At 31.9% G+C, this 24,639-nt stretch overlaps 2 protein-coding genes across 7 annotated transcripts in view; one reads left to right on the plus strand and one right to left on the minus strand.

Moving 5' to 3' along the window:
* Positions 1-133: 133 nt before the first annotated feature.
* On the plus strand, positions 134-2,739 carry LOC126917008 (argininosuccinate synthase; the record flags this gene model as incomplete). Its single annotated transcript, XM_050723395.1, is given in 5 exon segments — positions 134-327; positions 444-725; positions 801-1,323; positions 1,407-1,589; positions 1,689-2,739. Coding segments are annotated over 3 exon segments (561 nt in total), but the record flags the coding sequence as incomplete, so codon positions are not given.
* A 292-nt stretch (positions 2,740-3,031) lies between these two features.
* LOC126916262 (bromodomain-containing protein 2-like) overlaps positions 3,032-24,639 on the minus strand; it is a 53,650-nt gene continuing 32,042 nt past the window's right edge. Inside the window, exons 3-23 of one of the 6 annotated variants that reach the window (XM_050721844.1) lie at positions 24,297-24,584; positions 23,911-23,959; positions 23,253-23,294; positions 21,916-22,164; positions 21,557-21,751; positions 20,869-21,474; positions 20,364-20,441; positions 19,903-19,998; positions 19,714-19,815; positions 18,759-19,623; positions 18,495-18,653; positions 18,009-18,128; positions 17,744-17,893; positions 11,667-11,755; positions 11,223-11,340; positions 10,546-10,896; positions 9,640-10,200; positions 9,087-9,229; positions 8,850-8,999; positions 8,354-8,659; positions 3,032-7,806 (exon numbers count right to left, since the gene is read on the minus strand). In XM_050721844.1, coding sequence (XP_050577801.1) covers positions 7,741-7,806; positions 8,354-8,659; positions 8,850-8,999; positions 9,087-9,229; positions 9,640-10,200; positions 10,546-10,896; positions 11,223-11,340; positions 11,667-11,755; positions 17,744-17,893; positions 18,009-18,128; positions 18,495-18,653; positions 18,759-19,623; positions 19,714-19,815; positions 19,903-19,998; positions 20,364-20,441; positions 20,869-21,474; positions 21,557-21,751; positions 21,916-22,164; positions 23,253-23,294; positions 23,911-23,959; positions 24,297-24,307 — 4,506 coding nt within the window. In that variant the 5' untranslated portion in view covers positions 24,308-24,584 and the 3' untranslated portion in view covers positions 3,032-7,740. The remainder of the gene's footprint in view (positions 7,807-8,353; positions 8,660-8,849; positions 9,000-9,086; positions 9,230-9,639; positions 10,201-10,545; positions 10,897-11,222; positions 11,341-11,666; positions 11,756-17,743; positions 17,894-18,008; positions 18,129-18,494; positions 18,654-18,758; positions 19,624-19,713; positions 19,816-19,902; positions 19,999-20,363; positions 20,442-20,868; positions 21,475-21,556; positions 21,752-21,915; positions 22,165-23,252; positions 23,295-23,910; positions 23,960-24,296; positions 24,585-24,639) is intronic. The other 5 variants (XM_050721845.1, XM_050721846.1, XM_050721847.1 and 2 more) reach the window with 5 other exon arrangements.

Below are 24,639 nucleotides of genomic sequence, written 5' to 3' on the forward strand. Positions count from 1 at the left end.
GTTCAGCATGGGTCAAGACTCAGAGTTGTCCATATAATGAAATCCAGCTGTCATCTTAATTGAAATATCGACCTTGTCACATTGCCTTTAAATCTCGATCCTGAGAATCCTGAGATCTTGAGAATTTTGAAAAATACCTAAATCAACAAAGAAAATCGGTCTAGTATATAACGATGGTTTAGATACATCGTGTATGCTATTGTGATTGGAAGAAAAAGGATATCGAGTTATCGCTTATATTGTAAATAACGATTCTTTGGAAAGTGAATACTGTAGTAAGGATTTGAATGTAGGCAAGTATGTATTGGACAAGAAGGTATTGGCTTGAAGGTATTAACAAAATTTTAATTAATTTACAAATATATCTTCTAAATTTTGCGCCGAAATCTCTGCAAGTAGATATAATGCTACTCGTTATAACTAATCTTTACAGTGATATAAAGTCCACCTCTTCTGTTATGCCAACTTTTTTGTTTAATCGTAGATAATTTTATTATTCGAAAGGTCATAATAGAAGATTTCAGAGACGTTTTCCTGTCTTCGTTTGTGTGGCCGGCTATTGCACGTGGAGTGCTTTACGGGGTGTATAAACACCTTTTAGGCACAACAATCGCTCGGCCATGCATTAGCAAAGCCCCAACAAGAATTTCAAAATCTGAAAATGCATTTCTAATCGTTCATGATGCGACAGGAAAAGCTACTACAACCTCTATCCCGACATCCAGGTACTGTATCTAAACTTTATATAACTCTCATATATATCTTTATATGTCTTATGTGCGATCTTTTCATTTTATTAGTTACAGACTTTTATACAAAGTTATCAGAAAGATCAGATTTGTTAAAGTATGCACAACAAAACGGAATACCTATTTCAGTAAATAAAAAAAATATTAAAGTAAATATAAAAGAATCACGGAGCTCTGGCGCAAATCTATCGCATATTCCGAATAGTTGACATTATTGTATCGTATTGTAGTTTCATTTTGATTAATTAAAATTTTAAAAACTAAAATAGAAAAGAAATTAAAATCTAAATACATATATGTATATTTTTAGTTACTAGTCGGGTATTTTAGAAAATTCTGATACATCAGTCCCAAAATAAATATATAAAGTGAGCGATGATCCATTAAATTCTTCGACGGAACCAGAAGAAATAGAAGTTAATTCTGACCAGGAGTATCATCCATCGTATGTCAGAGAATTAAAGAACAACGAGATATTTCTTGTTCCGCTCAAAATAATACAATATTTAAATTAAATCGATGATATACGTGGTATAGAACGTATTGACATTGTTGAGAAACGTTTTATTAACTTGTAAGTAAGTAAAATGTGATTTATCTGTAAATATTTGAGAATCATTACATATACATACCATTATCACTAATACTTTAATCCAGAGAAACTTCGAAATCACGATAAGCTAAGAGTCGATATGAAGTCAAGAGTTGGAAATGTTTGTATTATGTTATATTAGATGAGATCTTATTTGACTAACAAAATGACCGATTACGTTTATAAATGTGAAACAACGCTGTAGACGATTATACAAAATAATGGTTTCATAAATGGTTAGCAAAATGGTTAGTATTGCTCAACGAGTGTTCTAATTTGCTCTTTGGTATTAGCAAAATAAATTTTAAGCAAACTCTTATTACTCTTATTACTTTTCGATCTTACAGTTATTTACAGCGAGAGTCTAATCCGAATGAATGTAAGAGGAGATTTCGAGTTTGAAGGCGTGATTTCATTCGTACGCAAGCTTACATATTAAAAAAATTTAGTCGTTCCAAGAAAGAATTATCCAGATTTTAAGTATGATATATAAAATGCATTAAAATGTGTAATATTTCGTGAAAAGAATATAGCGCTCGAATTTAACAAATTTTTGCGTAATTATTGACAAATCGTTTAGGAGGTATTGAAATGAACTTTTCAATCATCAAGTTTCAATCTTAAGACATTTTTTATTCTAGTCTGTAATGTTTATACATGAGTTATTTTAAGAGGATGAGGTAATAATGAAAAACTATCGCAACAATTACTTTCAATTAGTTATTAATAATTAAACCGCAGGTAATTAGTATATTTGTAAAGATTATAATAACGTGTAATATGCATTTTTTTATCTGTATTAATTAGTATATACAATATTTCTTATTCATTCTAACAGATTCGCAACATAAGGGAAAACGTCAAACACGGGACAATAATATTTCAGTTAGTATCTCTTCTATCGACGACTATATAACACTCTTTCGTTCTGTCCATTTCGCTCGCTCACTCTCTCTGCTTGTTTTACGCTCTGTATTTATATATGTATATCTTTATTTATATATATATATATATATATATTTATATATATTTATATATATATATAAATATATATATATGTATATAAATATATATATGCATAATAATATATGCATGTTATATATATATATATATATATAAACTAAACGCAAAATTATAAACTAAGAAGGGTAATTCTGTATATGCTTATGAATAATAATCTGCAGTAACTTTGTATTCACACACTTGCCTCGTAACATTAATTCAAATATGTGATAAAAGTCTCTCTTCTTATGTTTAGGGATTAATAAGAGAACAGATAATATTGTTTAATTTGATATTGTTAAGCAAATAGAGATTTAAATGAAACAACAATTTAATTCATTACTTGATGTTATATTACCAAGTTTGTTATCTACAAAATAAAAGATTCAAAACTTAGTCAAGGATTTTTTCTGTACAAAGCATCGACGATTTCAAATTGTAATATACGATTTAACAGTATCTCAACTTATATATATTATATAACGTATTAGACAAACGGTTTATACACAAGTGCGTACTACATGCGACAGATCGATATAAAGTTGCAATTTTGCTTTTATTTGCCTTTTGAAATGAACGTGAACGACACAGAGATATAGGAGAAAGTTATAAGGTTCTTTTTGAATAAAAATGGTCGAGTAGAAGCAAGTCTGTAAACGAACTTGACCTAGTAAATGATCCCTCTTACTTAACAACATCAAGCATTTCTTTATTTTAGCCATTTATTCTTCATTTCATCATTATTATTTATGTACAACCAGCTTAATGTCTCGCTATCAGTAATAAGTCTACTAAAACTTGTGTGCTATTGGAGATGATGTGCGCCCGTGGGAACTTATATAAAAAATTATTTTTTGATATTTTTGATACAGCGGAGTGATTTTGGTGTTACTTACGAATTATTACGTCTTTACCTAGTAACTTATACTGAGATCTCTAGTAGGTTAATACAATCTATCGGCCTCCCTTAAATATTACAAACCTTATCACATATATAGAGCTGTGTATATTAGTACTTATTACTTTTTATACATAGATATTTGTATTCTATTTAAATTGCTGCCAATGATTTCTCCTCGTATGTACAGTTATAAACTATATATTATACAATCATAATACCTAGCACACACATTCCTCCTTGCTCTCTTCCATTCTCACTTTCATTCCTATGCCCATCTTTTCTCTCACACGCTGCCTCTCTTTCTCGCTTTCTCTTTGCCAAATTCACGCTTTTAATTCTTTATTCTTTTTAATTCTTTCTTCTTAATATCTTTTTTCTTTTGTTTTAGAATTCGTGTCACTATTGAGCTCGTTACTTTAACGCGACGCAATTTCATAATCAGAGGAATTCTTCCAAACATTCGAAGACACTTGCAATTGGTCAGTCTAATGGTACAATATAGACAATAATCGATCAAAAATAATTAAAATCGTAGCTTTCATTGCTCGGTCGTTTAGCGAAGAATTCATCATTTCTAAGCGATACACGGTTTTGCGTTATTAACTACACCCAGGACACGAAAGATTAAACAAATAGAAAAATAACATATACAAAATATCGTTAAAAGCGTTGGCTGGAAGATAAACATATACTAACTGTACACGAAAATATTTAAACTATTGCAAACGACTTTCTCTTCCATGAAAAATCATGTTCCTGGTTATATGATATTTCTGGACAGAAAAAATCGATTATGTTTAACACGACATGACATCTCAATGTTTTCTTTTTTCATATCTGCTAACATTTTATGTCATATATTACATCGCATTATAGCGTATCACGATCATACTCGAATATCAAATATATTGAATTTACAATTATATATGCCGATACACGCCGATACACGCCGATACGCGCCGATACGCGCCAATACACGCCAATACACGCATTCTCGAAAAATCGTGCTCGAATACCGATAATGATAAACGTTAATAAACGAAAACGGCATATTTATTACGCCTACGGTTAAACTTCATTCGATTTATATCTAGGACAATTCCATTATCTCCTGGAAACATCACTTTATACCGAAAGAACACTCTAATTTACAAGAACAGAAAACACGATCGATCATTTCTCGCTTTCCCTTATTTCGCAATTACTGACATCCTCGCGAGAAATTGCCCTATCGCGTTAATTGCATACGACAACAATTAACATATGGATGACTAAATCATTATACATGCTAAGACGCGAACGTCAGTATCGCTGTAAATAGATTGCTACGATTTCATTGTAAATCTTGAATTTTGATTGAGAGACACGCGGAAACAATTCCGGCATGTAAAATAAAAAAAAAAAAAAAAAAAAGGATGTAAGATAGACTACTTAGTATTGCTAGAATTAGTACTGACGATCAACGAACGTGTGATCGCACTGATATGAAAGCGCACACAACACATGAGAATAAAGAGCCATTCCATAGATGGATACTTATTATATCGCAATCGACGTGTTTCTCGTCCATCTGCGATGCACTTGGCAACGAAAACAGGATTACAGATATCGGTGCGAATATGATCAGAAATTTTTCCTCCCCATTTTATTGCGTCAATCATGTTTCGAACCGTTTCCCTGCGATCCCGTTTCCTCGCGCGATATTTCAATCGACCAGAAACAACCACATCGCACCGTAAATTTGATCGTTATACCCGACGAATATCATTATGTTTTTCCAGTCGGTGCATCGATGCACTTGCACTTTGAATTTACGTTTCTCTTGGCTGGTCGTAATTTATACGTAACTAAACAAATCATACACACGCATACATACAATCAACGTTACTTTACAAATGTGAATACTAACGATCGTGTATCTTTCGTGATCTTCTTTAGCATTGATACGCCTCCTACACTTTCCTGATCGTCATCCGGACACGTTCTTCCACATCGAGTCCAGTTGCGATCGTTGACATAGAAAACGCTCGAGAAACCCGAAAGACTGTACAAAATAAATTTAATGCGACAGAATCAGGTGTAAACGCGTGTGTAATAATAAATTATTTGTATACGCTGTAATGTCGCTGACTACGGTCATCTTTCGGCGAGGTACATAGCAATTTAAACGCTAGTCAACTCTTTTTGTTTCATCGGTCGTGCCTTTCGAGAAATTTTTCTCTAAAAATTTTTCTTTAAAATGGCACGGCCGATTTTTAAAATGAAAATTCTATTTTAACGACAACGCTAAACTTCATCAGATTTTTCAAAGGCTGAATTGTACGATACCATGATAAATCGTGTTAAAAGAAACGCAGAATAAATAAAATTAAACGCTACGCACGTATTGTTGATCTACCATCGATATCGTGCACGCCTTCGTATAAAGCGAAAACAACGATTACTTGAGAGCAAAACGAGCTCATTCTGATGATGTTGTGATCATCGTGTATCGAAGTATGTACCAAATTGCGTATATGTCCTTCTCTGAATATCATAAAAGATCTTCGCATTGTTCGTAGTTGCAAAATATTTGTTATAGTATCACGTAAAAAGTAACATGTATTTGTGAACAATAAACTCTTCCGAATTAAGATTAAAATAAAATCGAACATGTTTTACCATAAACAGCTTATGCGAACGTAGCGTTTCTTTAACTCCAAATAAAAACTCATTTGTCACGCTACAATACAGAGAAAGACATTGCAGGTTTGAAAAGGCTCTTAAAAAAATAAAATTCTTTTTAATGAAATAATTTAATAATAATATTAATAATATTAATAATAATAATTAATATTAATGGTGGTGGTGATGATGATAATAATAATAATAATAATAATAATAATAATAATAATAATAATAATAATAATAATAATAGATATAACTCACATAATAAGTATCGTTATTACGTGATATCGGTGTACGTACTACTATTATTACCTACTATTATTACCGCAACTTCTACAAATTGAAATACTTCTTTAAAAATGAATCCGTTTGTAATAGTAGTAGAATAATAGCAGCACGCAATAAATTCGAACTTCAATCAGTAATCGGATTTTCAATTAGATATCGCTTTTTGTACTTTTTTTGCCGATTAAACGTTTCTATTCGGGATACGCATTATTACTGACAGATCACACACAACATACGAAAGGCCGAGTTCTTTCTGTAAAACTTTAATCAGGATCCCTTGAAAAAAATACCCTTTGCATCTTAATAATTTACTTCTAACCCTCTTTCTAATAAATTCTTTCACACAAACAGTTCATTTTTGTCAAGAAAAAAAAAAAAAAAGAAAAAAAAATGTAAGAAAAAACCCTAATTCTTTTCTAGATAATGTCTCATTTACGAATCGGTACTATATTACACTTTCTGTTTCTGTGATCTTAGAGTATACCAAGGATTAGGTACATATGTGGAATCTGATCTAAAGGTTGGTAGGATTGATACTACATCATTCTATAATCACCTTACCATTATTCGTAATAATTGACGACTTTTTTCTAAGGTGAGTTTACAAATATTTCTTTCCCTATATTTCCTTTTTATCTTTTCTCCAAATCAATCGATTAGCCCTCTCTGATTTCCAAGTCGATCGAAATCGATATAGATTGGGCTATCGTAACGATCAATACGATTAAATTCATCAACGTGTATGTCCGCATATTAGGTATATTTTTTTCTATATTATTGACTTAACAAGCCTACCTATTTCGTGATTACAAATAGTATTTATTCATAATCCGGAAAAAAATATGCGATAAAATTATTATTAATTGCTAATAATTATATATATTATTGGCAGAAACACTATCTATATAATCCTACCAACGATTGGTGACTGAATGTGGAAAAATATAAAACTTAACTAAATATACATACAACTTTTACTCTGCCCCCATGCTCTCATACTCATCCATTCATTGATCGCACGTAATATATACTCTTTCTTTCTCTCCCTCTCTCTCATACCGCTTTCTTTCATTCACTTATCTTCTGTATAATATTTTTTTTTTTTGTTTCCAAATTTACATAAAGTACAAACTTATGAAAACCGGAGAAATGTAACACAAGAGTCAGTGTAGCATTTTCAAAGTATTGTATAAGTATTTATCTAATTACAGTAGGTCACACTTAGGTGTCCATCGACTACACACAAGTTTTCCATCACTTGATAAACTGTCTCTTCGTGGTCCGATTCACTTGAACAATGAAATTAACTTTTTCCGTTGGAATGTCCCAACTCGCATCACTATTGTATTTTTCATTGTTACACCGATCTCTTATTCGGTTTATTATTATTTCATTATTATTTCTTTATTCTTCATTATTATTATTATTGTTTGTTATTGACTGACGTATATATTAATACGTTTCTTCAGTATCGTCCAGCGCCACACATTCATCCAAGTCCTGCCCGGCTTTAGTGGATTTACAATGAGCAGCAAATAACATTATAACGATTCCTCAAACGCAGCCATCAAATCACTTTGCATGTTCATGTCAATTTGTCCAGCCATCTGAAATAATAAATATACCCATTCTTGGCAAATTCGTCTATAACAATTAGAGAGTAGACGATAGAAAATCGACTAGCGACTAATTCTTTCCAACACTTTTGTTATCTTTCACACGTTCACGCCGGCGCTGCTGCTATTTGTGTTTCTCGCTGTGGAACGGCGCTCGTATGGATTATTATTTGAGGGCCGCATATTATTACGAATTAAATTTTAATTTCCATTATTTAAATTTTCAACTATACGGCAATTTTCTCTAGTTACGAAACGAAGAACTAGATTTTTGGTGATACGCACCGTCTGATGGAACATTCACGTGTGAGCCACCGGTGATGCACGCCGCCTAATGGGAGACTCGAGCGTGAGCCACCGGTCGTACTCGCTGGCGTGAACATGTTAAATATTTTCTAGCTTGATTTTAACGATATTGTCTACTAGCGTTGTATGTTTGAATCTTGTTATATATTTTTGTAATAGGTAAAACTTTAAAGCTGATTCTCTGACGAGATATTAAATATCCGCGCAGATAAAAGATTACAGTGAAACTTACCGCCTCGCGCCGTCGTCGTTCTTGTTCTCGTAGTCTTTGACGTTCCCTTTCAGCCGCAGCCTTGTCTTGACCGGATGAATGACTTGGACTACTACTATCGGTATCGACAATAGCTTTGACCTCTTCTGCCCTTGATGTAGCAGTCATGACGTTTCCTTGTTGATCACCGACGGTTTTCCTAACTTTATCTAATGCATCTTCTTCTTCGCGTTCTCTTCTTCTTTCGCTCTCTTGACGTAAGCGCTCTCGTTCCGCTTGTTCTTTCTGTTGTCTACGCATTTCTTGTTGTTCCAATAGAGCTCTTTGCTATAAAACAAAGTTAGCATTCATTGCGACATATATCGTACGTGTATCGCGACGTATATATCGTATGTATGTATCTTATCTAGATAAAACGGAATCTAAATAAGGAAATATTGTATTAAGTAACCAAATATACATTATGTTCAAATAAAATTATTGTATTATTCGCAAAATAAATATCATTCGTACTAACCCTATCTTGTTTTTCCTTTGCTTGCTTTTTGAATGCTTGGAATGAATCCTGTGCAGCGCTTTTCATACTACTTCCCGCCGCAGATTGAGGACTCGATGCTTGTGCCAAAGATGACCACGATGAAGCATTTTTCACATTTTGTTCTACAGTCTGCATAAGATTAACAGAGAAAGAAGATTAGATACGAATAATATAGGAAAGAAAGAAAAATACGTAATTGAACGATCGTTACTCTACCTTGTTTTTAAAAGCTGAGGCAAAATTCGACACAGGATTTTTCGAATCAGGTGGTGTCATCTTTTTCTCAGGCATGAGCTGCGAACTCGAATGATTTCCCATTGGTGGCATTCCTGTACTCATTTCTGCAAAAAGAGCTCCGGCTAGAGCAATAGCATTATATATTCGATTAGTAAGCAGTTAATATAGCAGTCTAGAATGTGAACAGTATACATTAAAGAAACACAGCGAGGATTAAACAAATTTTCAACAAATCCGATGAATTCGCTTTACAACACCAGAAAATACTAGGTTCGCCATGCAAGAAGAAAAATGAAAAGGCATTATTTAAAATATAAGAAAGTAGAAATATTTTGTATTACTAAATACACGCACGCACACTATTTTAGTATCAAATAGAAAATGCGAGAAACAATTAGAAAATAAAAGCGATCGAATGATATGTATAAGTATAATGAATTAAATTTAAACATTAAGATTAAAACTTGCTGCGGTGTAACATAGATACGCTTTGTAACGCATGCTTTCAACCTAAATTAATTATAATACATACCATCCATAGATTTTTGTGGCATCTGTTGTGACTGAGAAACTGATATCGATTTTTCTTCTTTCTTGATTGGCATCTGAGATATTTGCATTGGCATAGAAACGATAGGCATAGGATCAAAAATTGAACCCATTCCAGTCATATTCATCCCCATATTAAGACCAGGTATACCATTATTATTCAACATATTGGGCGGAGAATTCTCACGCTTAATATTGGAAAATCCATTGGAATGCTGTTGCGACATCGTAGCATTATGGGAATTTTGTATATTGGTCAATGGTGATGTTGTATTTATCATACTCTCTAGTTGATTGTGCATTGACATATGCGTGGCCAATCCTTGTGACAAATTCATATTAAGATTTGCCATGGTAATATTTCCCAAATTTAAATTAGATGCCATACTTGCAGGCATCATATTCACTGGCGTTTTTACATCAGGCAGTAGATTTAAATTTGTATTATTATTTGTTGCATGTGGTGTTTGAATCATTGGTATGTGCGGTTTTTTTTTTAATGACATTGTTTGTTCCAGCGACGTTTGCGTAGTAGGCACAGGAGCTATATACAAAAAGAAAATTTTATAAGAGCATATTGACGTAGGTTTTGTATTATAAAAATAAAATAAAACAAAACATAAATCTTATTAATTACGACAATGCCCGTTTAATCGCCACCGATCTCTGCAACTATTTGGACAGATGTTATATTTGTATGGCTTGTTCACCTCTAAATAAGTTTGGAATTAAAGCGAAGAGTATCGAGTGTAAGCAACATACAGAGGATGCTTGCTTAATATACTAAGTAAATAGTTGTATAGTAAAATATTCGATCGATCGATCGGTTAATAAACATCGCTGCAATTAAGCGGGTATAGTGTTGTATACAGTACGATAAAACACATACCTAGAGTATTGTATGGTTGTAAAAGGTCTGATTGTTGAGTTAAAGTTGCTCCGTCTGTAGGTACAGGTGTGTTTGCATTTGAGAAGGAACTGACGGATGTCGGTGGCTGTGGTGGCTGAGGCACAACCGGTGAAGCTACTATAGAATTCGTATTTGTAGGTGTAACACTCGGTGGTGGAGTTGGTGGATTAGATGTAGTTGCTGGTGGCGGTGTAGGTTTTTTTACAGGAGCAGTCGTAACCATAGTCGTGGATCGCGGTGGTTGCGCTGGCATGGATGCATGACCTGCTACAGGCATTCCTTGACCAGTTGTAACAGTCGCTACTGCCACAGACTGTTGACTATTACCACCTAATAAAATTATTGTAAATACGAGATTAATATGACATATAATTACACAGATATAGAATACAAAATTTGATGCGTCCTCAGGAGAGTGCGACGTGCTTTTGATAGTACATATTTCTATACGCCACAATGATATAAGTTGTGATAAAATATCTTGTCGAATGGCGTTTAGTAATGTATACGTGTTAAAGTATAGAAGCTCCTTAAAAATTGTCTTGTCTATAAATTCAATCACTATCACGATCAATCTATACGAGTATATCTATATTAATCAATCTATATTAACGTTAATTTAATTCACTTAAATAATTCAAATAGTTTGCACACACCTTGTTCTGAAGAAACGTTGCTAGATTGCGTTACAGCTGGTTTTGTTATTGGTCCCGTAGAATTTGTCGAAGGTTGACTGTTCATTAAAAGACCTCCGGTATGATTCAATGTAGGTGCCTAAAGAGTGTACTGTCATTTAATATATCATGCATCATTCTTTTAGAAAAGATGTTTTACTATGTACGCCAGGAAGATTCAGATATAGAAGATAATATCAGAAAGATAATATCATTTATGAAAAATACGTATATGCATGACTAAACTAAGTATACGCTATACGAAACATGAATGTAATTATCAAAGTAAGAAACATAATTAACGTGATTATAAATATACTTCGATTATAGTATTTGGTTGTGACAATAAAGAAAGAAAGAAAGACACGGAACAAGTTAACAATTAATCAATGCAAACATTGTGATCTGCTGGTTCCTACATCTTACCGATGTAACCGTAGTCGTTGTCGAAGGTGGTCCTGTACTCGGTGTATTCTTCTTTGTTTTCTTTCGTGGAGGACGATTGGAAGAGTTTCCTGCAATTGAATGTAACGTGCATCTAATGGTGAATATGTGCAATCAACCGTTTTCTCGTTACAAGAGACAGATTGATGAAGACATAGTGAAATGCAGTGTGCAGAGGATACCAATCATGAATGCTTGTTCTCAGAGTTTAAAAAAATTCTGCCAGAGAATGCCTACTAAATGTTATGCATATTAGAAACAAAATCAAAAGACTTTGAGCATATATTTTCTAATAGATTTTATTCATATGCTTATATTATAATTGTATCACTGTGTACAACAATGTTAATTTAAATATCTCAATTGTATGACTTTTTGTGTGGACACTTTCATCTTAATGATCTCTTTATATTAAAAAATTTTAATACGCTGAACAATTCTTCTTTTTCTCATTCTACATAAAGTCAGTTGTATTCAATTCATTTATGAATAATTGCATGTGCATATATATATACATATACATATACATATGCATACGTATATATATATATATATGTATATGTATATGTATATATTTATATATATATATATATATATATATATGTATACACATTATAAATACATACATACATATCGCGCGCGCGCACATACGTTCACGCTTACGTGCAGCGAAATTGCCACATACACATATATATATATATAACGTCATATATATGTATGCGAGAGCACGCAGTTCCCACTAGAATAATAATAATAATAATAATAATAATAATAATAATAATAATAATAATAATAATAATAATAATAATAATAATAATAAAATATAATATAATAATATAATAATAATAATAATAATAATAATAATAATAATAATGATGATCGTTACAATATAATAATCATGACAGTGACGAAAATGATGATTACAAAGTGTTGACTACAAAAACCATCAAACTGCCTTTGCTTTTTTTCCTTTCCTCAGTACTCATACAGTGTTGTATTGTAATTGTAATATACTATAATTAATGTAGTGTAATAAAATTAATGCAAATAAAAATGACGTAAATAGTACAATATGGACTCAACTTAAACATGAATGATACAGGAGTGTCACACCCATACAAACAGTACCAAATGTAATTTCAAGTCGCAGTTAGCACAATATTGAGATCGGTGGCAAAATGCTCCTGCTCGATGTTTGTACGATATATCGGTTACAGGCAGCGATTCTAACACTATATTTAATCTGATTCATGCTCGTAGATAAATCATATTCATCTATGGAATGGTCGATAGTAAACTACAATTCACAGAATGTACAAATACAAGACAAAACAATTGCAAGAGGGAATAACGAAGAGCGAAGAAACATCGAGTAGAAGTTCCAGCATATCTTAATTTATATAATATAGTTAACTGGACCACCTAATGAGCCAACCCCGACTCTGTACGATTTCGAAGAATCAATACTTTTTCTTTTTTACTTCATTCATCTACTATCCTTGTATATGCATTTAAAAAAGTTTCCTCTCTGTCGCCCCTTTTTCTTTTAACTTACAACTATTATTAATATTTTATGATATATTAGTTCTCACTATGTACAAAACGCGTATGCTTGTGTTATTGTTGATATTCAACACGTAATACGCATAAAACAGATGGAACGCACGTGTGATTGTTGAGAGCTAGAATAATTAGTGGTTTTAAATAAAAAGGATATCTCGAACCTCAATAATATAGCAAGTTCGTTGAATCTGCTTTTGCGTATAACGATCTCGAAGGAAGAATGACGTTCCAGTCTAAAGATGTGAAAAAATGTTGACGCGTGCTTTTATGTGGAATAAATGCTACAAAAAATTTCGGAAGGCAATATCAGTATTATTATAAAATGCCCTATATCTCGCGTTACAAGCTAATGGTGATTGTATTGTAGTAGATGCATAGTTTCTATCTAATTCAGCACACGCCATTAATTTGATCTCACATAGTCTAACTAATTATTTGGAATTTTTCTATTTACTTTCAATATTTCGAGAAACATAAATAGTAGGACTATTCTGAACAACGTTTTGTATCTATTTCAATGCTTATAATTTTTTCTTTTAGAAATCAACGAATAGTTTCCTGACCAATTATAGTTTCTTTTCACAAAATTAGTTATAATTAATTTCTTCCAACTTCATTCTTTTGCTGGAACAGTAAGTACGCTGCTGACTGTACGATTGATGATAACATTAAATTGTACTGAGTGCAAATTTGATCACTTTTCTTTCTTTAATCTTCGTGTTATGCAACATCTCGAAGCGTGAAGAACTGCTTTCTCGAAAGCACCTTCAAATCTTATATCAGTTACGTCCATAACTTCTCGCGTATATACTTTACTATATATAAGAACCAAAGTTCTTTCTTTTTTTTTTTTCTTTTCTTTACATGATATTTCAACAAAAACGCTATCATGGAGCAGATATTTATACATAGAAATATAAAAACAAAATATCACTAAAATTAACTTCATTCGAACTTGTATAAAAGGTTTTCTAAAAAACGTTTTAATAGGACGGGTTAAAATTAATGTTATTTGAGACTTGTTTATAACACGAATACTATGAACCAGTTGCATGTATTACGTATATTCGAGAAATGTATTACTGAGACAAAACCAAATTTATTTTTGATAAGGATAAGTATCCGTTTATATAGCTAGGTATGTAAAACCACACCGACCTACCATATAATTAATAATTATTATCTGACATAGCGATATTGATTTAGTAAAACGAAACTGTACTAAACTGTAGTTCAAGTAACTTTAAAAATGAAAAACTGACAATGGCTATCAATGAAGAACTAGTGGTAAATAGAACAATGAAACGGCGATTAGCAAAGCTTAGCGGAGTGCAAACAATGTGTTTGGAGGCTAGGGTGCCTCGTTTGTATCGTAGACCACTTCTTCCACCTGCTCTCGTTCCTAATTCTTCTATAATTGTCTTCAGTTCCCTCTATTCCTTAGAAACAATGTATCTACCTTCATCTGTCTGCTGTGTTATTAGTTTGTACACTCCCCTTGCCGTTCTCTTATATGTCAACATAAACCTTGTATGCTCAAAGTCATTAATCTCATAAAAAATAAATGAAAATTATTGATTGTATCACATATCACTTTCTCCGCACACTTTACACTTGTTTTGTAACTATCTTTTACTCGAATCCATGTAGTTAAAGGAAGAATTAAGATTTTAGCTTAATTTCACAATTTCATCTAAATAATATAGCGTACTATTGTACCAAAGCGTATTTATGAGGTGATAAATCTTAGTAATTGACTTTTTAAAGGAAGCACCACTTCTTTGGCTTTATCAAAATCAAACTAATTGAGAAATGGAAATCATTATATGAGGTAACATTAGGTAAGAGTTTCTTAAGAAATATGTGAGCTCTGAAATTGTTTGCGGAGACAATTAACACGAGAGTGTATCTAATCAAAATCAGTATTTGACACGAAAGCTGTGGATTATAATAACCTTAGAACGTGGATTTGCAAATCCAGCCACCAATACACATTGTCTGCATTTGTCTCCCGTGTGTATCATAATATTACTGCCTAATTTGTTTTTCTTAAATATTGACTATCATCAAGTCCATAGCCTAAACTGTAGAAACAAATATAGTGTTCAGAAGCCTAAACACAGTTCTCATGTCACTCAGGTAATAAGTGCATATTTACACTTAACCCCTTCCCGTACTTTAGCGAGTCTGACTCGCGATGAAGATTTTGGCCCAAGTATCTGGGCGCGAGTCAGACTCGCTAAAGTACGGGAAGGGGTTAATGTAATAATGACGCTCCTTAAATATCATTGTACTATCTTCTGAGAAATGATACGTCATGAATGAATCAATGTGAGGAAACAAACTTAATGATTTAAAAAACACAGTGATACAAGTAATGCTCTGCTTATCGATTAATGTAAATAAATATTAAATTTGCAAGAGTTAATATATTGCATGATGTTGCTTGGGTTACGTAGGGCAATATAATTGTCAGGAGAAGCTACAATGTATACTCCAAGGTACTAACATTTGACACTACAGTCCCTGCTATAGTTTAGTATGTTCTTCGTATATGCTTTATGCAACTTTCTTATGTTCTAACTGCACAACCTTACTATTCCAAATGTCTGATCAGTTTTAAAACACACGTGTCCTTACATACTTTAACATGAGACTGCAGTGAAAAATTCAGTGACCTTGAATAGTGAACTATACTTGACTTTCGAGCAACAGAATGTATTGTCAACACCGACAGGGCAAGAGAAAATATAAGTAATCATCTTTAATCAATAATATAATTTGTGAAACAAGCTGGCATGGCATATGGTATCCTCTAAACACAGTCTGCACTCCACTTTTTCTTACCATTGCATATTGTCTAGTAAATTAAATAAAAATTCTTTGATTGCGTCAAGTTTCAAATTTGATGTTCAAAAACACTTCGAAAGATACGTTTATTTAAAAAATTCTACGTAAATGTAAATAAATCTATGGTTATGTATTTATCCAATATCAATTTTATAATGACAGTAAGTATATTTTCGCGATGAAACTTGACACCATATTCGTACTTGCATTAATATAACGCAGCACTTAAGCTATACGAATAACGCCGTCCTAATAAATACAATTAATAAGCAAGATTTAGCAGCTTAAGAAGATATTTGCGATACGTTTGTGCAGTCGAATCCTCGTTTAAAAAATCTCTTTATATTTACTTTCCAACAACACCATTGCATATATTGCATCAATAATGTTGCACCGGTATATTCGATTGTTTGGTTGCCAATACAAAATTAGTTAGGCACAGAGTTCAAGTTATCTTTTCTAAATATTAAGTCATCACCAAATCATGGGGTATTAAATGCTATTGTCATTTTCTTGTATAAGAAGATACAAATCTGGTATATATTCTTTAAGTATTCTTTTCCTTCTTCTTTTTCTTTTCTTTTTTTTTTTTTTTTTTGGAAAACTGATGATCAATACATTCAATTAACACTATGTTATTATTGACATAGTATCTTTTAATTAATAATCTATTCATAAAAATACAATATATAAATTATAAATGTATTATGTCGCATGCAAGTTCTTTTTAGGAGTTTAGATAGTTATATAATATTTATTGGAGATTATTGATATTAGAAAAGATAATAAATAAATAAAATAAACGCAATTTTACAATAACCGAAACACAAAATAAATCATGCATAAACAATAACATTCTCTTTATGCGATAGAAATAATATCAAAGTAAAACAAAGTAATGATTTTATATATATATATATATATAATATATATATTATATATATTATATAAATATAAATATATATATATATTATATATTATATAAATATATATATATATTATATATATTATATAAATATATATAATATACATATATATATATATATATATATATATAAAATCTTCATACATATATCTGTACCTTTTATTAATATATAGCAAGTACCCACATGAAATGGTGAATAACCTTATTTGAAATATCTAGGAGAGATTCACGTCTATGTTTTTCATATTTCATTTAAAGTAATAAGCTTTTTTATAGTTAGTTTAAACAAATATGCTTGACAAGTCAAAGAATATACAAGTATATAGCGATACTATAAATAGAAAGTATAAATAGAAATGTACAGTTTATAACTAATCTGTTGTGATATGACAAAAAAGTGAAATATTAAAGAAAATGAAAATATTGAACATTAAGTGCTTGCTTGAGGTTTATAAGCATATTGTCCTTATAATATTTATGAGCATAAACGTGAATAGAAACCTGTGCTCTACAGAATAAGTTACTAGATAATAAATGTTATGAAAATTTTTGACTAAAAATATTCATTTTTTTAAATAAACAGTCGCAAATAACTCCATAATTTTAAATCTCACAGAAAAATTAGTTCATATTTTCATGATAACTACTTATTTTTAAGTAGTTTATTGTTCCCAAGTAAGGGTCTAATAATAGCAACAGTTACATGAGGTTTATATCTAACCTGCTTCGCTGTCGCTTGAATCACTGGAGCTCGAAGAAAGAGAACTACTGCTGGAATCACTATCACTGCTACTACTGCTCGATGCTGACAATCGCGAAGGCCCACTAGCTCCTCCAGTTCCAACTACATCGACCGATTTACTACTGTCCTCTGTTAAACAAATTTGAGAATAAATTTAGATATTTGTAACCACTTTATGCTATAATATTCACTTACATCTATAAAAAACAGAAATACAGACTTATATTATAGTCAAAGTACCAACCTTTTTTAGCTGTCTTCTTAACATTGCCTAATTGCCCTGTAACATCTTGTAATCTTTTCTCTAGCTCCTGTTTTTTCTCTGCCATTTGTTCATCCTTAGATTTACCACTGACCTTTTTATCTATGAAAAGTACGAAAATGTCGAATACATTAAAAATGTATATAGATAAGCTTGTGTTATTTATTAAACGAAGCTTCTCTTTAAAAACTATATCAAAATAATGAGTATATTCAAATAAATTATAATAATTACTTAATAATTACTGAAATAGTAAATTATAAGAGATATTATACCTCTATCAACAGTAAATACTACTAATGCAGTATTATTAAGAATTAAACCTAGTAACATTTATTTCATTATATCTTTGAACTGTATTACTTATTCAAAAATACCCTAGTTGTTTTAAAATAATAAAAAAAGAATAGAAAACCAGATAACGAATCTAATTTATAAAACTGTTGCAGAACCTAAAATAAATCTTACGTGGCTTTTTTCTAAGACACGAAGCGACATAGCTTTCTAATTCCCTCAGTGTGGATGGTTTTAGTGTTTCAAAATCAATCTCAATTTCATCTGGATTGGAATCCCTTAATGAAGGCTCCCGAGATTGTATTATATGCACAACACGTCCTAATTTATCTCCTGTAATAAAAAAAATTAACAATGTATTCTGAGAAAAAATTTCTTACATTTAAAACGTACTTTCATATTTATATTATCAATTATTCATTAACTATTATTACTTACCAGGTAATTTATTAATATCCAAACTAAGTTGCCTTTTCTCATCGTAAGACATTGGCTTAGCATTATCTTCATCTTCTGAGTCAAATGTAATGGGTGGCGGTTGACTACTAGCGTTTTTCTTCTTAGTTCCAGCTGATCTGCTGTTTGCTTTTGGCCTCTTATTTGCAGTATTTGCTGTTGCAGCTTTCCCAGGCCCTCTTCCTTTTCCCTTTGGCTTAGCATTTGCCGCCGTTGGCAGATGATGACTCATGCTTCCTGTTGCATGAGTTTTATTAGGTCCTACCGCTATTGCAGGATGATGAAGATCACCACCCATACCACCAGGCATTTTTAAATCACCCGCTCCCATTGCGACACTGGCTATACTAGCACCAACACTATCAGAAACACTTGGGATTCCACCACTTGGTTTCATTAGTTCTTTCATGGCACCAGTATGACTGGCAACTAGGCTACTACTTTTATTGCTCATTGGCCTTGACTTTGTCTTATCTGGTTTCTTTTTTTTACTTTTCTTCTTACCGCTTTCTTCCACTAATTTCCTCATTTGTTCTTGCATAGCTTTCAGCTCTTGCTGTAAAGCAACTAATTTTTGAGTACGTTCTTCATCTGAATCATCACTCTCAGAAGAACTTTCAGATCCGGAACTGCTAGCACTACTACTGCTACCCTTCATGCCAACCATACTTCCCATTGGTTCATCCGGAATTTTCGCATACCTCATTTCAAATACATCTTGTAGTTTCCTAGCCATTGCAACAACGTCATGATCAGGAGGATTGTATTTATAACAATTAGTGAATATGAGTCTCACATCGCTAGCGAACTCTTGTGCTGTCTTATATTCACGATTATCCATTTTTGTCTGTAAAAGAACGATTATGTCAGTTAAAAACACAGATTTTTAAAAGAATACAATACAAAATCTAATCTAAATAGTTTAAAAAACATTAACCTTTACAGTACCAAGGTCCATTGGTTTCTTGATAATATCATGATAATCGTGGAGGCCCAAGAGTTCTGCATCAACTGGTTTGTAAAATGGCCATGCATATCCCTGTACACAATTAGAGTTCAAATTATAGATTGAAGGATAAGCTTAATGTTTTCTTTCTATTCATATATAAGACTTATAATACATTACCGAATGTTTCTTCGAGAATAATTCTTTCAAAATCTCATTACAAGATTTCAAAGCTTCTGAAAGTTTTTCTTTCGACTTCCCAGTAGTATGCTGAGGCTGCAAAATAATATTTAACATGATAAATACAATTATGAAAAAATTAAGAAATTACATTATCAAACACCATAAATTGTAAAAAAAAAAAAAAAAAAAAAAAAGGAAAGAAACAGAAGAAAATAAAAGAAAAGAAAAAAGATATCAACTCATGAAAGCATTTTTAATTTACACTGTAACCTAAATTAAGAAATGAACAAAATATATAAACAGAAAGTTTATATATAAAAAAATATTAAATATTAAAATAAGACAAAAAATTTGTATACTATTTTCATTCAACTTTTTTTTTTTCCATGTATCTAAAATGAAATGACAAGACAACACAAATGAAAGGAAGGACCCTGAAGGAGTAGTAATAAGTGTACCTGTTGGGCCATTGCCCCGATCAGAGGCATGTTGGCCTGGTGGAATGGCACTAAGCCGTCTTCCGCTTGCCTCGTTGGCTGAAACAGCCATGTTACGAACTCTTTGTTAATGTATTAATGGATGATATGATTACAGCATGGAAGGAATAAAAATAGTTGAATATATATGATATTTTGGCTTATTCAGATGATTATTAAACATTTACGTATCCATATTACAAGGTTACATTACTGAAATGATAAACTTTTTTTTTTTTTTGCTAGAATTTTACTGCTGTATGCAAAGCGAGACAAAGAAGTTTAAATTTTGTTTTCTATAGATCAGCTTTATACCGCTAACATTTTTTTGATCAAATAATTTTTCTAGGAACGTGTGATTAAATGATGAATAGGTTGTACGTTCAATATGAAGATTGTATGAAAACATACACATAAACGCTTCGACATTTTAGAAAATACTTAGTTGCATGAATACCTTATTAAATAAACAAGATATAACCTTTACCTTCTTTATTTGTCGGCCAGACTCTCGCCTTGTAGGTATTTTGGCATTTTTAGGATCCAGTTTATATAGAGGTTCAAAAGAATTTGCAGTAGGAGTGGTGGTATCAGCCTTTCTCTTCACTCCCTTTTTAAGTTTTGCTGGTTGAGATGGAGGCATTACCGTAGGTGCAGTGGGAACTTGTGGAGGAGGAGGCACAGCAGAAGCTGCTTGTGGATCCATTGCTGGTTGGGCATGGTAACCGCTAGTTGGAGGGACCACTTGTTGAGGCAGAGAGTTATGTGTAGCCATGGGAGTAACTCCCATGGTTGATGGAGGAGCAATAGTAGTTGTATTAGTGCTCCCAGGTACAGATGCAGGTGCTTGGGTGCCAAGAGGAGGCATAGGAATTACACCTGTTGTCCCAGCTGATGTAGCTGAAGGCGTTAGGCTATTTGGTACACTGGAAGTAACTGCAGCTGCACCAGAGGAAGGTCGACCTCGACCTGTGCCTCCTGCAGCCCCTGCCACACCACCTACTGGTGCACCGACTCTGCCAGCTTTTTTGCCCTTGGGTCCTTTCGGAACCGGTGGTTCGAGTTCCACCTCCTCTTTTGGCATTTGTGCAACCTAATTTCGTTGATATTTATTTTAAGTTATCATATATGTACAATTTTTATATATATATAAAATGTTAAATAAGTGTAGCTACCTTTGTGAGAAATAATTTTTCGAGAGCTTGTGCCATAACCACAACATCTTCTCCAGGTTTGTTGTAAACATAACAATTGGTGAACATTGTATTGAAGTCTTGAATACATTCTTTCCCGCTCCAATAATACGTATTCTCTAAACGTTTTTTTATTGTGCCCAAATCCATTGGCTGCTTTATAATTTTGTGATAATCCTATTAAATTTACAAATATTTAACTGATTTGCAAGTAATTAATCAAATTCTATTGAATATTTATAATGTTAAATTAATGTTTAAGGTGTCTTCATATTTTTATAACATTCTTAATATTTAGATAATGAAATAAACACTAGAAAATAAATATAAAATCCACATACTGGTAAATTGAGCTTTTTCGCATCTACAGGTTGCTGGAAAGGCCACGCAAATTGATGCTTCCATACCGGCTTGAGTACACCTTTCTGAAGAAATTGCAGTTGATTGGTAACACGCCCTGGGCGATTAGGTGGAGGCACAACAGGTGGTTGGACTACACCATTCACAGGTTCCACGGGTGGTTCATCACGTGGTGGTGGCTCCTTTGCCGGGGTTGCTGGTGTAGTCGTTGTCTTACCAGGTGCACTTGTCTGCATTATCCAGTTAATACATATGTGTTTTATGTCGATGTTACTTTATTTCATTAGTTAGCTCTATAACTACTGTTGTTATGTAATATTAAATCCATGAATAAAAATAAAATTCTCCCGCAAAGCACAAATTATACCACTACTTCTTTTTCATATAAAATCAATCAATTTAGTAATTAAAATTGCAAATAATATTGCTATATAGATCATGCTTTGGTATTCTATTACTTTTATTTTTATAAAACCTTTAATCTTATTGGATAAGAATAGAGGTTATTGTTTTTAATAAGATAGTCCCTCAAAGTTCTAGTAAAAACTGCTCAACACACAACAAAGTTATAATATAATTTGATCAATCTATTTAGTAGAATTTCATTATGGTATATAAATTTAGGAATAGTAATAAGATTCGTGCATCATAAAAGTAGATAAACCCATTCATGCAACGAGCGAATTAGGCTGCTAAATATTTAAATTCCATAACCACAGGCAAGCAATTTAGAATTTCTTTTAATAGAAGTCTAATTGAATATGTAATAAAAATATATGTATGTTACAAAAATATTTCCAACTGAAACATAATGGCAACTCTAAATCATTTCATACAATCATGCAATTAAAATATAATAAGGGGAAAAAAATAGATAAAACAAAAATAAAATGAAGTTGAATTAAACAAAATGAAACAAACATAAATTTTTTCTCTATCAAAAAACTCTACATATAGAGAGTATATACAAATTTGTCCAAATTGTATTTTGTACGAAATGACTTGCAAGCTTTAAAAATGTACATTATAAACATTTAATATCAAATAAAACTAAAATGTATCAGCAAAAAGTATCTTGCTTCATAATTAATGCACAAGAAACACATAATTATTAATAAATATATATATATATATATATGTAGTAACCTTATATTCCTTTTTTATATTTTAGTTTATCTAGTATTAGTTTACTTGTACATAATTTTATAAAAATATAGAAGCGAGATCAAAAATTGCTCTTGGTACAAATTTGGAGCTGCCATTTTATATTTTAACCATACATATCCTAGTTGAAACAATAGTCAACAAGGAATCTCACCTTCGGTATATTACACAGCCTTTCTCGCTCCTCCACATCTAACTGTAATTCATACATACCATTCAATCAAACAGCACTTAATTTCATTACATAAAGAAAAAAATTATGCTGAACATAATACCAGAAGTAAGGACATAGGCAATAGTACAGTTTAAACAAGTTTGATTTTTATTCCGAATAATGTAAATAGTTTAGAGATAGATAGCAGATATAAATTACAGCAATAGGAGGGAGGATAGTTAATAGTTACAAATCTAAATATCTAATTTAAAAAGCATATTTAGTTTAAATTTTGATATAAATTGTGTCCCTATTTAGAAATTCTATACTAAGAATTAACAAAATTTTATATAGATACTACTCACAAGACTATATAAGACATTTAAATAAAGAAATAAGAAAAGTAATGTAATTTACATTTAATATAATAGAATATAATGAAAGAAAACTTGTTCTGCTTCTATAAGAAACAAAATCTTTAAAATAAAAAAACAAATTGACGAATCTCTATATGATGTTTAGCACATTTTGTCAACTACATTAGGGACACACAAAGGAAATATATGTACTGAATACAGCTTTTATATATAGCATTAGTAGATTAATAAGCAAGCTGCATTTTAAATTAATATTTCATGAAAATTAATCTATAGCTTACCGAATTATTTTGCGAAATAGCGTCCACCTGCTGCATCTTGGCTTCGCTTCTGCAACAAAAAAATACAAGTGCGTAAATAAATTACAAAAACAAACATTAATTTTACATCGCAGTGTGGGCTTACAATATCTTGATCTTTAAAATTCATTTGTATATATAACCTATTTTACTTTATCATTGTAACATAAAGTCACAAAATACCACATTTTTCAATGCTTTTCATAGATCAGTAACCATGTTTATTGCCGTCTCTCGAAATTGCAGGATTGATTACATAGGAGATGTTAAACTCCAACTGATACAATCAAACTTCACATTTCATGAAATAACTAGGTGTATTTTATAATATAAGGCTCATCTAGTCCACGGTAATGAGCTTCACCTACCTTTCCGACATATATGGTACATAAATGCTATGCAGCAGGTAACTGCCTTACGTTGATGCTTGACGCTATGAGGCTTCATCAACAATCGAGATGGCAAGGATATATTCTGAATCGAGCATGGTAGCTCACTAATTGCTTGCCAAGATGATTGCGCTGCAACCAGGAAGATTGGTGCCGTGGAGGCATAACACTACTCAAGCCTACCAAACGGTAGTACTTTGAATGTCAGCCCTGTACACTGATGTGAGACTCCGTACCTCCAGCCAAGGTTTGCGACATTAGCAACATCTGGATAACATAACAACAGGACCCCGTATTGTAACAACCCCAAATTGTTTTATCG

Source organism: Bombus affinis, chromosome 5 (genome assembly GCF_024516045.1).
Source record: "Bombus affinis isolate iyBomAffi1 chromosome 5, iyBomAffi1.2, whole genome shotgun sequence".
NCBI lineage: Eukaryota > Metazoa > Arthropoda > Insecta > Hymenoptera > Apidae > Bombus > Bombus affinis.